Source organism: Peromyscus leucopus, chromosome 19, assembly GCF_004664715.2.
Source record: "Peromyscus leucopus breed LL Stock chromosome 19, UCI_PerLeu_2.1, whole genome shotgun sequence".
In the NCBI taxonomy this organism is placed as follows: domain Eukaryota; kingdom Metazoa; phylum Chordata; class Mammalia; order Rodentia; family Cricetidae; genus Peromyscus; species Peromyscus leucopus.
In genome coordinates, this window is record NC_051079.1 from 31,664,982 (window position 1) to 31,682,201 (window position 17,220).

The following is a 17,220-nucleotide window of genomic DNA, read 5'->3' on the forward strand; positions in this document are numbered from 1 at the left end:
CCAAGGTGACAGAGCCAGTGAATGTTAAATAAATAGTTAATTCTTACTCTTAGATGTAATTCTGTCCAAAAAATAGCTCTTGTTTACTAAGTATTTACTATACTCTCTATATTTAATATGCCTTATCTCACTTAATCCCTACCACCTCCTCGTAAAGTAGAGCAGGTATCATAATCCCACTGCATAGGTGAGGGAAAAACACCCTCTGGAGAAAGAGGATGAACAGGATGCATTCTTATACTTTCATTCTCTCTTTTTCAATGGTGTATGTGTATGCCTCCCTATGTAGACCAGGCTAGCTTTAAAGGCACAATATCCTGGCTCAGCCTCCTGAATTTTGGGATTACAGGTGCCCATTTGAAAATCTCTCTAACATCATTTGGTTTAAGATATTGTCCCAGAAGCCTGAAAAACTGGGCAGAGGAGATCTCACTATTAATAAAGCAGAAACTAGAAAGCAGACAGCCTAGAATCAGGAAAATCAAGATTTAAGTACTGTGGAGAGAGGTGAGTCATGGACAGATTCACCAACTAAAGCTTCTGGTGATTAGGAAGTGCAGTGTCAGGGGCCACTAGAGACAGAGGTGAATGGGGGAAGATCTAAAAAACGAGAGTATTTGACTATTTGTTCAGAAATTCATTTCCTTCTAATACCCTGCCAGACAGGGAAAAAAAAAAAAACAAACAGAAAACTAACATAGAAAACAACTGATTTTTCGTGCTGTTGTGTGGCTTTTCCTCTACAAAGGAAGCAACCTGGTGAAGAGATTGGGGATGGCTACAGAAGACAGAGAGACTGGGAGAATCGATTCTGCCTACTGCTGCCACAGGCCCCTCTTCCCGCTCTCTCAAAGTGGTAACTAATTCAACCCTAGTACCTTCTGGAATACTTCTAGAGGTTTTTGTAAGTCTAATTCCCAACCATGACTGTATAGAAGGTATATAGAGGCATTTACTGCTCACAAGATCCACATGCTTAGAATGTCCATGTGGGCTGCACATTGAAATATGAGGATTTCAGACACTTATGAAAGGTCATAACATGACCTGTAGAAACTAAAGCAGATTTGCATGGATAAATAGGAGAAACCACTTCAGGCAAACCATATTGCTGAGAGGGAAAAAGATCTTAAAAACAATGCAGAGCAAGAGGGGGTGGAGTAATAGCCAGAGAGCAAAAATTAGTTTTGGGAAAGCATCTTTTAGCTTAAATGGAAAAATTCAAAGATGATTAAAAAGATACATTTAGAGAAGTTTGTTAGAACAACAGGAAAACAGAGATAGGAGATAAAAGACAAGTCTAAGGCCATTTAAGGGCAGTGTAAGAAGAGTTGTCATTTTTCAACAGTACCAGGTGAGAAAGTGTAATTCCAGAGCATGAAGTGCTAGAGCAGGAGATTCTGAGTTCAAAGCCAACCTGGACTACATAGTGAGACCATGGTTCAAAATAATAGGCAACAACAGACACCTACAAAGTACAGAGAGGGAGGAAGCTAGCATAGAGGGAAAAGGGGACCAACAGTATAATTTACAAAAATGACCTGGAATTGGTATCGCAACCTATATCATCATGGAATTTGAAAACAGTCAACATAAATACATGGTTAAGTTCTGGAGAAGAAAGTTTTGGTCCAGGGAAACAGCCATGGAAACAGTCATGGACTTCTTAGTGACAACATTAAAAGCTGGCATGTAGGAAAGCAATGCCCTCGAATTCTGAAGAAAAATGCAATTTCTGATCCTGTGATCCTGATATTCAACACAGAGCCAAACTACCAGTGAGCCAATAAAAAGAGTTTTCACAATATTTTAAAATTGTATCGATATAAAATTTCTTATAAAGCTGCTGTGGCATAAGTTTACTAAAAGTGCAGAATAGCCCCAGGGTGAGGATGAAGGACAGCTCAGGAGACAGGCCTAGTAAAGGGGATGACCAGACTGGCCCAGGCCAGAGGACTTTCGGGGACATCCATTAGGTGTCATCATGACTGATGCCCTTGAACTCAAACAAGGGGGTTAGACAACTGAGTTTAGAAATGAAAAGAGAAAAGACATACAGACAGGTAAGGGCACATGTGAACAAGACAGTCACCCCGGGGAAAATGAAAATTGTGCAACAGGGGCACACACAACCAACCTCAACAAGAGAATCCTAGTTGACTACATGACACTCATAAGGGTGTGGAATGATATAGTCAGAAAAATTGAAATAAGAATTCTGAGCTAGTTGAAATGAGTAGGGCAGAGGCAATCATTTGGAAAGATGGGAATTATGCTGGGTTTAAAAACCAAAAGAATGAGCAAATAAGACAATCCTCACCCATCTCTGAAATTCAGTACCTAATAACTAACGCTGAGAAGAAAAATGGACAATAAAGGTGTGCTGTTTTAAGATGTGGTGGAAACTGCCCATGTATTAGCTAAAAGAAGGAAGAATAGCTGCTTCTAAGTGGGAAAGAATGGGAAAGAGAATAGAGAGCAGCATAACTCTTAGTTTTTTTATATAAAGCCTTTAAAAGCATTTGATTATTCATATACATAGATAAGCACAAAAACTTAACAAAATAATTTGAAAGAAAGAATATGAGTAATGGTTATCTTTAGGTAGTTTTATGGTTCTTGTTTCTACTGCACTGTATTTTTATACTGAAAACATTTTTAAATTAAAAAAAAATCTTGATTGTAAGCAAGAAATTGGAAGCTCAGAAAGGCCAGTATCTTGTAAGTGGAGGCTATAGAAGTCTAATGCAGGCCAGGCGGTGGTGGCGCACGCCTTTAATCCCAGCACTTGGGAGGCAGAGGCAGGCAGATCTCTGTGAGTTCGAGGCCAGCCTGGGCTACCAAGTGAGTTCCAGGAAAGGCACAAAGCTACATAGAGAAACCCTGTCTCGAAAAACCAAAAAAAAAAAAAAAAGAAGTCTAATGCAACCTTTGCTGAATCAAATCATTTTTATCTTTTATCAAAACATTCAATCCTCATTAAAGCCTAAGAAATACAACAGACTGGGCAGTGGTGATACACACCTTTAATCCCAGTACTTGGAAGGCAGCGGCAAGCAGATCTCTGTGAGTTCAAGGCCAGCCTGGTGTACAGACTGAGTTCCAGGACAGCCAGGACTGTTTCATAGAGAAACTCTGTCCCAAAATAACAAACAAACAAACAAACAAATAAATAAAACAGCTGCACTTTACTATTCTCTCACATTTCTGAAGGTCCACAACACCACTAAAACTGAACTAACATAAAACTACATATATATATATGCTTTCTTGTCTGTCTCTCTGCCTGTCTGTCTGTCCATCTAGCTATCAATCTGTCCATTGTCTATCTATCTACCTATTTATCTGTTTTAGTTTCATTCTGTTGTTATGGCAAATACCATGACAAAAAGCAATTTAAGGACGGAAGAGGCTTACTTTAGCTGATAGGTTATAGCCCATTGTTGGCAGAAGTCAAGGCAGGATTTGAAGCAGAAAGCACGCAGAAATGCTGCTTGTGGCCTTGCTCATGGGCTTATGCTTCAGTAACTTGTTTGTACAGTCCAGAACTTTCTATTCAGGGAATAGTACCTCCCACAGTGGGCTGAGGCCTCCTACATCAATTAACCATCAAGATAATCCCTAACAGACATACTCTGATAAAGACAATTACTCAGTTGAGACTGTCTTTTGTCAACGTGACAGTTATTGCTAACTAGGACACTATCATTTTTTATCATATATATTCTCTCTATCACTCTATCATCTGTTAATCATATTGCTCTATCATCACTCTGTTATCTATATCTATCTATCTATTATCTATCTATCTATCTATCTATCTATCTATCTATCTATCTATCTATCATCTATCTATCAATCATCACCTATCTTTATATCTATCTATCTATCTATCTATCTATCTATCTATCTATCTATCTATCTATCTATCATCCATCATCATCTCTTTCCAGAAAGGTGAGTGAATTTCAGTGACACATGTGCTATAGAAAAAATAAAATCATGAAAATGAACAAGGTATTCTAATCCTCCGGCGGCTGAACCTGCGCTCCTGTGTCTCAGCCTCCTTCCCCTTGGAGAGCACAGGTTGCCTGAGGACATGACTGAGTCCAACTCCCCTTTGCTTTCCCTATCAGTGCTTACAGAGTCCCAGGCACCCAGATGCTCACTGAAGGCTTGCTGATTTGACTCTCCAGCACAGCTGTGGCTTCTGGGGGCGTGATTTCAGCTTCTTTCCTGTCTTACTGTGACTGTCCTAAAAGGCTGTAAGCAAGCACTTCTTGCTAAGTCATTCCATTTGAGATGCAATACAGCAAATGAGACACTCATCGGATTCAGGCAGAACTGTACAACAAACCCAAAGAATTATCTTCTTAAGTGCTACCTCAAATTTTATCTGGCCCTTTTCTTCTTTCCCTGGCCAACCAGGCAGTGTCCATTCTTATAAGCAGACAAGGTTAGAAAAGTGGCCGATTCTATCTCTATTTGGAAGGCCGTGATTTAATTTTGATGCCTTTCTGTTGCCATAGTGAAATACACTTACTTCTGTTCAAAGATCACGCAGCTCTGACAAAGCAAATATCCTCTGGCTCTCCTGTTAATTATCCTCAGTTGCTGTAGGGCTTCCATACCCGCCCTCACTTAGGTGGTTTGGTGTCTATGAAGTAGATGGAGTGCAAAAATGGCAGCTCTCAATACTTGGGACTCATTTTGAAAATAACTGAAACCTTGAGGCTTCCATATGGAAATCCAGTATCTGCTAAGAAATCTGGACTTGTAATAGTACCAAGAAACCATCTGAATGGAGACTTTCATGACTATCTACCCTACTAAGAAGTCTTAGTAAGTTTTCATTTCATTTGTTTGTTTGTTTGTTTATGTATTTGTGTGTTGCATGTGCACATATGTCACAGGCATGCAGGCACATGTATGTCTCAGAAGGCCAGAGGGCAACTTGCAAGAGTGGGTTCTCTCCTTCCATTGTCTGGGGCCTAGAGATTGAATTCTGGTTGTTAGACTTGGTGGCACTTGCCTTTAACTGCTGATCCGCCTTGTTGGCCCAAGAGGTCTTTTAACAATCGGTTGTTGGTGTGACCTCTTAGGAGGTGTACCATATTAATAATGATGTATTAGGAAATGATGAACAAAAAATGTTTTGTATTTTTCTTCTAACGTCATCCAAGCTCCTTGGTGCAGCACTCCATTCCTCTATCTTAGTTACCAAGTGTTTATTAAGCATGCTTTCTGTTGTCTCCAGGTAATATGACATAGGGAAAAAAGTCACACCAGATGTCTTTCTTTCTTCACTCAGCCTATATTCTCTGAACTGAAGTCCTCTATCAAATTCTCCATCATTTCACTTAATATTTTTTTAGTAAGGAGTAATTCTGGGCTGATGTGAAGATAGCTTATTTAGTAACACTAGCAAAAACAAAAGCAGTAATAATTATTGGATTCTTCTCTGATGAAAACACTTGATCCACACCATTGCTATAGCTTTTGTTTCCTAGACTTTATAATAATTGTAGAAGCTGGACTGTGTGTGATCAGAATCTTACAGAGGAAGAAGTTGAAATGAAGAGGCATTAAATACTGTGCTTAATATTGCTAGTTCCTAAGTAGTAGCATAGCCAAAATCCAAACTCTAGAGTTCCATAGCTGTGCTAATGTATTCTGGATCTCAGGCTCATCACAATATTAAAATATGGAACTTGGGGCCATACATAGTTGGACTGAAGTCTAAATCTTCATTTCTGGGTGTATATAACTCATCAACAAACACTAATAATATTACATCTTCACACCATTTGGACAAGGATTCTATAGAACCATGTGTATTAACGTGTCTGTATGATACACATGCATGCAGGTATGACTCAAACAAATATGACTCAAGATATGGCATGCTAGAGGCAGTGTAAATGTATTATCAATCTTTTATGTGAAAAAGCATAAATTTTCTTGAGACTCAAGGATGAGATGAAGGTGGAAATGGAGATTTGAGGTAATAATTTCAATCACTTGTCCCTCCCTTAATGAACTCTTCTCCTAGGAATTTGGGTCACTTTGTAAGAGCATCCTCCCTGCCCTTCTTTGCTTGGCTAACTGCTAAACTGCTCCTCATTTTGGAAGGTCCAGATGATTGTTGCCTTTCTTTGAAACTTTTTAATTTTCTAAAGTAAGAAGAAATTTTTCCCTAGCCTTAGAAATCTTGTGTGTTTTACCGCATAGAACAGTGTTCCTAAATAAATCCATGCAGCCTTATGCTAGGCAAGTTCCAGCAGAAACTCTGGATTCACAAGGCCCTCCCCAAGGTGATAAAAGCAGTTATAATCACTGGAGAAAGAGAGACTGTCACACCAGTTGCTGTCCCCAGTCTATGCAGGGAGCTCCAGAGACGAAGCTTTCCCATGTCACCTTCGCGGTGATGAAGCTACCTTTGAATGACAGGTACTTCTTTAAGTAACCCCAGTCAACTCATTTGGTTCACCAAACTAGACTTGCCTGGGATTGTTTCTTTGGTTGTCATCATGTGTTCTGTTGAGATCCAACAAAAGTCTCTTCATTTTCCCCAGGAAAAATGACACAGCAAATTTTCGTCCTTTTTCCTGGGACTCTTTCTGATATGCCTGTTGCTATGGTTTCAGTGGGTCCCTGATTTCCTTGTGTTGGGGACTCAATACCAAGATCAACATGGTCGTAGTATTTGGAGTACAACTTTGGGGATGTAATTGGGATCGGATAAGGTCATCAAGATGACAACATGATAGGGCTGGTGTCTTTATAAGATGATGAAGAGAAGACACATGTGTGTTCTTTGTCATACATGAGCCTGTGTGCCATGTTATAATGCAACGGAAGCCTAACCATGTGCCAATAGTCGTTTGCTCTTGGGACTCCCAGCCTCTGAACCATGAACTGAACAAAACTCTGCTTTCTTTTCTTAATAAATTTCCAGTCTCAGAAACGATGTCATAGTAGCAGAAAACAAATGAAGATAGTAATGTAGCAATGAAAAGAGCAAAAGCCATGAGAAGAAGGACCTGGACACTTAGAGCAGCTCCTTCAGGGTGCTTCAGTGGGTTCCGAACCCTGGAGGAGTGGAGCATGATTTCTTTGTGGAACTCTGATCTTCCTAGAGCAATCACATCACCATTACTTTGAACCTGAATTAGTCTTAATTTCAAAAGTTAATATTTGGCCAGGTGTGGCAAATTCCTGTAATCTCGGTACTTGGGAGGATCAGGATTGAAGACCACAGTGAGTTCGATGCCAGCCTATGCTACATAAGACCCTGTTTCACAATAAATGAAATAAATAAAATAGAATTAATGAATAATTGGAGATACCTGGATGGAAAACAAAATCAGACCTTTCTAAACATGAAGCCAAATATTTCAATGCCATGAAGGTGTTCCCCTATCTTATGATTCTAATGTATGAATATATATTAGCTTCATTCTGTTGAACTGATGACCCCTTTCCTTTGTGTCTAGATAGTTGTTTTCATTTTCTGGACATCAGTGACACAGAGAGAAAAACATACATTTCCAGATCAGGAAAACCAATGTAAGGATATGGAATAGAAAGGTTTGAATTACAATCTAACATCTAGACCAAGGCTTCTGCTTAAGGATAAGGGATGGGATGATTGGCAGTCGTTGAATGACTGCAAGTAGTTTGTGGGACTTGGTTTCCAGGATAGCACTCATCAAAACTACAAATACCTACTTAAGAAAAGTGGAAACCGCGGGCAGTGGTGGCGCATGCCTTTAATCCCAGCACTCAGGAGGCAGAGGCAGGCGGATCTTTGTGAATTCGAGGCCAGCCTGGTCTAGAGAGCGAGATCCAGAAAAGGTGCAAAGCTACACAGAAAAACCCTGTCTCGAAAAAAAAAAACAAAACAAAAAAAAGAAAGAAAGAAAAGAAAAGTGGAAACCGACATGTAAATTCTGTGGGAAGTCAGGCCTTGGCAGACTCTGTGGCTTATTATATTTCATATGCAAAATAAAGGTAGATTATGTTTAAATGGAAGGCAGCAGAGAACCAGGCTGGAGAGTAGCTACAGAGTCAATTTGAATTCTCACTCTACTACTCTGCCCCTCTGGCCTTGGGAAAATTACTTAATTTCTCTGCTGCAGTTGGCCCATCTTTAAAAAAGAATAGCAATTATAGTAGTGCTGTTTTGTAGAAATGGTGGAATGATGGGGTAATTATGGCACATGCTTAGAATAACGATGGATATCCTTTACATAAGGTTGGACATTGGCTATAATTGATTACTTTCTCATGCCCATAGACTGAAAGTTCCAGTGGGCAGACAGACTTTTCAGGGCCTAAGACAGTGTTCACAGGTCATCAAAGACTGTATTTTCATTGAGCATCAGCCTAGTTCAATGAGCATTGTCGTTGTTGGACCACACTTTGGTCTTCTGCTCCCCTGGGGAGGACAGTAAAGGAGTTTGCAGGCTGGAGATGAAGTGGGGTGTGTGAACAGCTGAGCAATTAAGATTTCATGTAGAACTGACTTTATCTTTACAGAGCACAGAACTAAATATCACCACATTTAAGTAGAAAGATTGTAGAAAATGAATAAAAAAAAAACCCTTTTATTTCATTTTTTCCCATTTTCTGAGAAATTTGTCTTATTTTGATGCTCTTGACCTGAGTCAGGCTGTCCTGACTTAATATGCTAGTGACTGGAATCATGAACCATCATAAGTTAGCATTGTACTTTATAGACTAGCATTTACCCAAAAGTTATCAGCATAAGCAAGTTCTGAAGACCTCCTTGAAGCTGATAGCCATTCAAAAAATGTCAGAGCATCAACTTGGAAATGGCATTGGCATCCATGCACACAGATTTGTGTAGGTGCTTGAAAACATCAGGATTTAGAAACGTTTTGGTTCTGTGTATGAGAGTATACAATACAAGTTACACTTTATGTTTATACCATAGAAAAAGATTTTTAAAAAAGCATTTATATTACAGAACAGAATATATAATATACATTATATATTCATGTCGACTGCTTTAATGGACCTGTAAAATGACTCAGCGTGTAAAGGAGCTTGCCCTCAAGCCAACAACTTGAGTTCGATGACCTGGAAGGAGAGAACTGATTCCAGCATATTTTCCTATGACCTCCAGTTGTATGTAGTGACATCCTCACACCCCTTTCCAACCAGAATGAATGAATTTTTTAAAAATAATTAATTAATAAGCACTACTTTCTATAAAAGGCTTTTAATTTGAAATATAAGAAGAGGTTTTTCAAAGCAATTTTGAAATAAGACAAACCCAGAAGGGCCAAAGAGAAAGATTGATACATTTGACCGTAAGACTTCCATTATTTAAATGGGTTGAAAGGGATAGCCAAGAAAAATTGAATTGATATTTTATAATCAATTAATTTACTTAAATTTAAGTGCACACACAAGTCAAAATGACTAACAAATAATTCAAATAGGCAAAATATGTGAAAAGGCAGTTTTCTGAAAAATATATAACATATTTATACAGCTTGACTCATTAAAGAGATGAAATAAGTCAATACATCCATATTTTTATTTTGTCAGATTAAGGTAATTATGTGTAGTAGTGTTGGCAAGTTAAAAATTATCTTCTTGTGCTGACTAGTTTTATGTCAACTGGACACAGGATAGTGTCAATGGAAAGAAGGGAGCCTCAATGAGAAAATACCTACATAAGGTTGGTCTGAAGGCAAGCCTGTAGGGTATTTTCTAAATTAGTGCTGGAGGTGGGAGGTCCCAGTTCCCAGCACACTGTAGGTGAAACCACCCCAGGGCTGGTGGTCCTGGATTCTGTAAGAAAGCAGGCTCAGAAAGACAGGGAGAGCAAGTCAGTAAGCACCACCCCTCCATGGCTTCTGCATTAGCTTTTGCCTCCAGGATCCTGCCCTATTGGAGTTCCTGTCCTGATGTCCTTCGATGGTGAACAGTGACATAGAAGTATAAGCCAAATAAACCCTTTCCTCTCCAAGTTACTTTTGGTCATGGTATTTCATCACAGTAATAATAACTCTAGTTAAGACACTCTTGTATGTCATTGGTATGAAGGAGGATAGGTGCAGTATCTCTGGAGGTCTACTGACAATATCTTCACATTAGAAAGCTGGCATACTTTGTCCCAATTCTCATAAATTAAGCCTACAAATATATGTACAAAAACTCATCAAAGCTATCTGGGGCTGTGTTATTGGTAGTAGATAAGTAAATCACCTTTCAATACTCATCAATAAGTGCAGTAGTTTGAGACAATGGAAGACACACGATCCATTTAATATAATTAGAGCTCTGTCTTTTATATAAATGGACAGACACGGTGGAGTTACTAGAAAACCTGCTTCTGTCCTGATGTTAGTGTGCTGTCCTGATGCCAGAAAGGAACCCATACACGCTGAGAAAAACCCTTAAAAGGACATCCTAGCACTTGTAACAGTGGTTGCACTGTAGGAACAGAATTGAAACTTTGGAAATAAGGCCCAATTTCCATTGAATAATTGCACATTTAAAAGTGATTGTCATTTTCAGATTTCAGGGGGCCAGACACTACACTTCTGGCGTACAGTGTCTCATCTTGGAAGCATCATGCCTGTTGGGTTTAATTAGCTCCATTTTACAGATGGGACATTGTGATTTGGAAAGATTGAGTAACTTGTCCAGGGTCACACAGCTGGTGTCCTTGTTCCATCATCAATAGGAAGATTTACATAAGCAGTTTGTGGGACTTGGTTCTCAATAGACTCACATATGTTCACGATTTGCTACTTCCGAAGGCTGGAATCAAGGTTTTCAAATATTGTTATCTCAAAATAGAATAACGAAGATGCATTGCTTCACTTTCTAGAATGTCCTTCTGCCAAGCCTAGTGTCAGGTAGGGTCTTATATTCTGAAAGGGAGTGGTCCCTTTTTCTTCCTTCAATAATGTTAGTTTCACAAAATGTTGAGATGGGGAGGGGTAGAGTAAGAGAAATAAAGAAACTGGCAACATCATCAGCAATGTGTCTTAGAGACAGCAAGCTTCTGTTTAGGGAAAGACTTGGTGAGTATAATTTGATTTAAACAATTCTCAATGAGAGGAAAATTCTACATTGCTCTCCCGGGTTCTTCAGTTGGAGTGGGTAGATGTGTAAAAACTGCATTATGATGCCTGGGAAGACAGTGGAAGATCCTGGGTGCAGAATCAGAAAGGCAAACACTCTAAGTCTACAAAACACTGTGGGATTTCTGTTGGAAATCAACAATTCTGAATTTGTCTCTCTCATTATAGTACTGTCTCAATGTATGAATTTTGGTTGTATTTTCAAATTAGCTTTCTTACTAATTGGTGATTGTGCTGTTAGGCATTTAGAGAGACTGTTGTGATTTAGAGCTTGTCTTGAGGATGATTAAAAAGAAAAGAGTCATTTAAAAATATGGGTGTAGGTGTTTTGCTTCTGTGTATATCTCTGTACCTCAAGCATGCCTGGTGCCCATAAAAGCCAGAGAGGACATCAGATCCCCTGCAACTGGATACAGAAGGTTGTGAACTACCATGTGAGTGCTGGGAACCAGACCTGGGTCAACTGGGAGAGCAGCCAGTGCCCTTAACCACTGAGCCATCTCTCCAGCCCTCCTAGTCACTTCTGATCAGCAGCTGCTTTTCTCCCTAGGCTGTATTCCAGGGAGGAGGGACTTTGCATGGCGAGGTACTAGCTCCAAGTCTGTTCTCTCTTTAGCTTAAGAGATACAAGATATGTTTTCTATGTTTATTTTTTTTCCTCAGACTTTTCTGAGAACTGACATTTGGGAAGGCATATTACATTAGGAAGTTTTGCCAATATAAAATTGAAGAGACACTAGCTGACTTGAGCATGTGGCTCTGGCAGGCCTTGCCCTTCTCAATTCCCTCTGCCTTGCTAAAAACCATTAGATTACATTCCTGAAGCTAGCCACGAGGCCTATTCCTTTAGTGGGCCAATTCCTCTTCCTGAGGCTGACTATGAAGATCCAGCTATCAAAGTATTGAAGTCCAGCAATCAAAAACTCTCTTTGGCTCACCTAATTAACATGCCCAGTTAAGATTAAACACCTCATCCTAACATAAGGTTTCCCATAGGGTACATTTCCCTTGTACTTTATAAACTGCCATTTTTTTATGTGCCACGCCTATCTCCTCTCTATCCAGTGGCAGTCCTTTGTCCCTTCTGGGCAAACATCTCTTCCCCCTTTTCCTTGTTTCCTTCTCCTTCTCCCTCATCCTCTCTCTCCTGTCTTTGTCTCTTATTCCCTGCCCTCTGTCCCTCTGGGGCAATTAAATCTCCTTTGTGCTGAGAATATGGTTTGGAGGTCCTGAGCTGATATTTGTCCTTTCAAAAGTTACCAAGTACTTTGACATGCACTCTTTTATTAATTTTGACTAATGCTTAGAATGATTTAGAAAAAGACATGGCTTGTGAAATAGACTAACATCACAATGAGACTTCAAGCTTCCTGGTACTTGCTGTATGTTTGGAGATTAGGGATATTGTAGCCTCCTAGGCTGGCTGCTAGTGGGGGAAAAGTCATAATGAGTACTGGATTTGCTCAAGATAAAGTCTTGGGTTGGTTTGCAAATAAATTCTGGTTAATTTCTTTTAATGTTATCATAGTAAATAATGTATACCTGAGATTCATGTACTGAGTGTAAAAAGTCATTGATCTGGTCAAGTCAATATGTAATTCAAGAGAACATTTTGCTAACTATTTTCATGACAACTCAAGGTAAGGCACACATCAAAAATTGCATATCTATCCACATGCATAAAATAAATGTTTCAGAGCTGGCATTCTACTCATATCCCATTTGAGCAGTTTCTGGTACTTTCTATTCTATTCCATTTAAAAATTTAATGTTTCTCATGAATGCCAAACCTGTTTTTTAACTTACTAATGAGATTCCACTCACAGTTAGCAAAATGTTCCCTGAGATGGCCCAAATGGTTATATTATTCATATTTACAAGACCCATTTGTTTAGGGAGTCTTGAATGTCCTTATGGCTTAGTTTGATAAATTTGCTGGGAGCCAAATTTATATAAATCATGGCACTAGGGGCTACAGAGAGTTTGTTACAGCTTCACCTGCCTTGGTGGGTAATCTTCTGAGGCTGCAGAGAAACCAGTGTGAGCAAAATGACACACAGAATGTGGTAGATGAGTCATTCACATGAATAATACTTCCGGAAGGAAACGGCTTTATCTTCACATTCTAGGTAAAGATGTCTTCTCACCTAGGAGATTTTTACTGGGGAGCCTATGGAGAAACCAAGGCTGTTTTTCCTATCAAATCACATTGCTATTTGGGGGTCCCAGTCTAGAATGGATCATTTGTAAAAAAAAAAAAAAAAAAAAAAAAAAAAAAAAAAAAAAAAACCTAAACCTAAGTCCACAGAAGTAGACTTATGATCTCATATGATTAAAGGGATTTTGTGCTAGGAAAAAAAAATGGAAGTTCAGAGAAGTGATGATGAAGTCATAAAAACGTGTGAGCTTCAGAAAACCCAGAGACTTTCAGGAGCCCCCGATCTCTTTTTCCCTTCATGGGGAGAGAAGCTAATTGTTGATAATAAAGACAGAAAACAGCTCTTCACGGGTTGAGAGAGGCCTAGATGGATGGCTCAGTGTCCGGCGAATGCACATTCTGGAAAGAGAGAGCTGGCTCCTCCAATCTGTTCCCCACCTGCACACATGTGATATAGCATGTCACCTTCCCAAAAATAACTAAGCGCCAGATTTTCCAAGCAATAACAGATACATTCTAGTGTTTCACAGTATTTCCTTAGGAAGCTCTTTTAATCTCTCACTTAGAATTTGTGTGTCTAAATCCTTATGTCAACACTAGGAAATACACTTTCTTAAGGTCATCAGGGCAAGAAACCAAAGATTATCACCTGCCAGAGAGAATCTGAATTTTGTTCTTATTGGGGAATTATTTTATGAGCTTAAACCTGAAAGATCATGTATGCTCATAGTGGATAGCTCTTCTCATCATGAGACATTGTGGATGCAAAAGAGCATGTGCAGATCATCCCGTCTTCAAAGCTCACTTCAGTGGACCTATATTGGGGAAAATTATAAAGGCCACTCCACGTAGTTAAAAGGAAGATTTATTTAGTGGATGACTTACAAATGAAGGAATAGATAGGTTGCGGGGGTCTGGGGAAGGTGTATCGCAATCCAGCGGTGTTCTCTGGAGCTCTGCACAGTCAACCTCCACCGTCCAGGGTCCAGGCACAGAGAGTACGCACCTAGCGAGCACTGGCCCATCCAGCTCTCGGGTTTCCAGCGCCTCCCCCTCGCCCCGCCTCGTAGGCGTGACAGTTGCCAGAGTCTCAATGGGGGTTGGAACTTCCAGATCCAAGCTGGAATGGCTACCCACTACAGACCTATGTACACATTCTCCTCTGTAAGCTGGAGATGAGTTCATTCTGTGAACTTATGGGCGCAGCATTTTACTACTTGGGGAAACTGAAATCATTTAAGTACAAGAGAGGGAGGGAGGGGCAAAATAGGCAAGCAGGGAAAAAAGTTGAAAGCATAGAAGCTTTTCATGAAGCCATGTGGCTTAGAGTCACAGACACACCTTCTCCAGTGTCTACAGGCAAATCAGTGTTCGTTCTTAGAGAAAGCCCCACTGTCTCTGGGCTTCCTAGGACTGAATGCCCTTTTAAGTTTCCATGTATTTTTGTGAGCATTTCACCTCAAAGTACTCGATACAGTATCATTAGACTACAGGCTTCACAAAGGTAGATTTCCTATTTTTGCTCACTTAACACTACCTAAGCTCTATGGCTACATGTGATTAGTGGCTAATAAGTCATTTTTGGTGAATAAATTGGTATTTTAACATAGTTTGCTGTGTCACTTTAGACAAGGTGCTTTGGTTTAGCCCAGTGCTTGTTTCTTTGATTAGCTGTTGAAAAGTAATTTATCATAACTCCTAATAGTCTTCATTCTCTTGCTTTACAGTCAACTTTGATCACTTTGAAATTTTGCGAGCCATTGGGAAGGGCAGTTTTGGGAAGGTAAGAACTGAATTGTCCAACACCCTGCAGAGCTGTGGGTCACGGACAGAGTCAGAGAATGGTGTGGTTGTTGAGGTGCTGGCATTATAAAGACAGATAACTTGGAAATGGTTTAGAATGCACTTTTACAAAATTATCACCATCATATAATGAAAGTTAGCTATAAGATGAACCCTGTTCTGACTCAGGACTACCTTGTTCAAGTCAGTCAAGTCTCCTACTGTCAGGGGAGTTGGGGAGTTTTCTCTTTATCCTAAAGAAGGCTAAGATTTCAGATTCACAAATTTCTCAGTAAAAGTTATATTATGAATATGAGACATAATTTTTTATGAGGAAAAGAAGCCACTTAGTTTCTATATTTTCCCCAATTTCCAAAATGCTACATGAAAAATATATATAGTCCAGCTTCCTGTAAGAGTCTTCTGTCTTCAAACTGAGTATTAGTTTCTCCATGGAGACAAACTTTAAGTTAAAAACAAGGATTTCATATTAAATTTGCTTATTGTTTTGGTGAGTGTTGTATAGGCCTCTAAAAGAATTACAAAACATGGACAATTGTGTAGCTGCTTCCTTATGCTTACACTTTTCCACTATGTCACCCATGTTGGGAAAAGAAACACTCTGCCTAGTGTTTTTTTTTTTTTTTGTTTTGTTTTTAATCTTACTTCTCTAGTCACATCCATTGCAGCCACTTCAAGGAGGATTGAGGATGCTATTTGTTATCAGAAGATTCTTAACACGAAAGCAGATTTAAATGTTGTCTCATAGATCCTAGGAGCAAAAGCAGGCAAACTAATATGAGGAAGCAGAGATTCAATTATTGATGTAGTAAATACATGGGGGATGAAAATGAAATCTTTACCCTGAGTAAAAAAAGAATTTTAATCCCAGAGAATGACAAGGGCTCTATGCCATGCTGAAGAATAAATCTTGCCTTGAGTCTCTCAGCCACAGTCTTCCTTCTCCCTAATCACTTGCTGACCAGGGTTTGCATCATCAGGTCTGCATCGTGCAAAAGAATGATACCAAGAAGATGTATGCCATGAAGTACATGAATAAACAGAAGTGTGTGGAGCGCAATGAAGTGAGGAATGTCTTCAAGGAACTCCAGATCATGAAGGGCCTGGAGCATCCTTTTCTGGTGAATCTGTGGTAAGTGTGTTGACTGCACCTCTGAATGGACACTCCTGAATCCATCTGCAAACACAGTTACATCATCACATCATGACTGCTTGATGTGCATTGGCCAGTCCTCATTATGGTTTTCCTTATTATGTTGTACAAAACTTTGGTGTTAAAATGAGAAAAAAAAAGTTTTGTTTTGTTTTGTTTTATTGCGGTGCTGGGAGATCAAACTTGGGACCTTGCACACCTGAGTTAAGCACTCTACCAAAATGTTTTTTCTTTTAATGTGTGTATATGATGTATGTGTGTAATATGTGTGGGGGGGGTGTTAAGTTCATATGTGCCTCTAACTGTGAGTGCAGATGTGTGTGAAATTGTACTTGTGTGCAGATCAGAAGACAACCTCGGGTGTTTGCCCTTCTCTTCCACCTTATTTGAAATAATAGAGTTTCTTGTTATTGCTGCACACACCAGGCTGGTGGGGCTTACAAGCTTCTAGAGATTCTTCTGTCTCCACCTCCTATTTGATGTGCTGGGATTACAGATGTGTGCAGCTGCATCCAGCTTTACCTGGGTATGAGGATCCAAATTCCCATTCTCATGCTTGTATCCAGTGAACCATCTCAACCCAAAGTTGTTGTTTTTTTTTTTTTTTGCAACTTGTCACAAATAAATACTCCCCTTTGCCCTTGGGGTTAGTGTTTCTTAAAGAATTTTAATTACATGGACCAATAATGAATGTGCTCAGATGTGTTATCTCTAATTAGATAGATTTTTCTGATAAACTGTAGGGCATGAACCAAGTATGGCCTCCCTTGTTAACATGAGGTTTATCTTGGGATCTTGTAGAAGACACTTTCTCCTTAAGGTATCTGGTAACAGGCTGGTTTCTTTGAGCTATACTTTGGAAACAGCTACGGATGCCTGTAATTCACTAAAGACAGGTGCTGCCTTCCTCAACCAATAGGTTTAGACAGGCTTAAAATGTCATTGGCTACACATTGGCTATCTGGGGTCAGTCCTCAGAC

General features: G+C 39.5%; 1 protein-coding gene across 1 annotated transcript in view; it reads left to right on the top strand.

Moving 5' to 3' along the window:
• The window catches only part of Stk32a (serine/threonine kinase 32A), a 113,605-nt gene that overhangs the window by 18,346 nt on the left and 78,039 nt on the right, over window positions 1–17,220 (top strand). Inside the window, exons 3-4 of the mRNA XM_028881730.2 lie at window positions 15,012–15,067; window positions 16,068–16,219. Coding sequence (XP_028737563.1) covers window positions 15,012–15,067; window positions 16,068–16,219 — 208 coding nt within the window. The remainder of the gene's footprint in view (window positions 1–15,011; window positions 15,068–16,067; window positions 16,220–17,220) is intronic.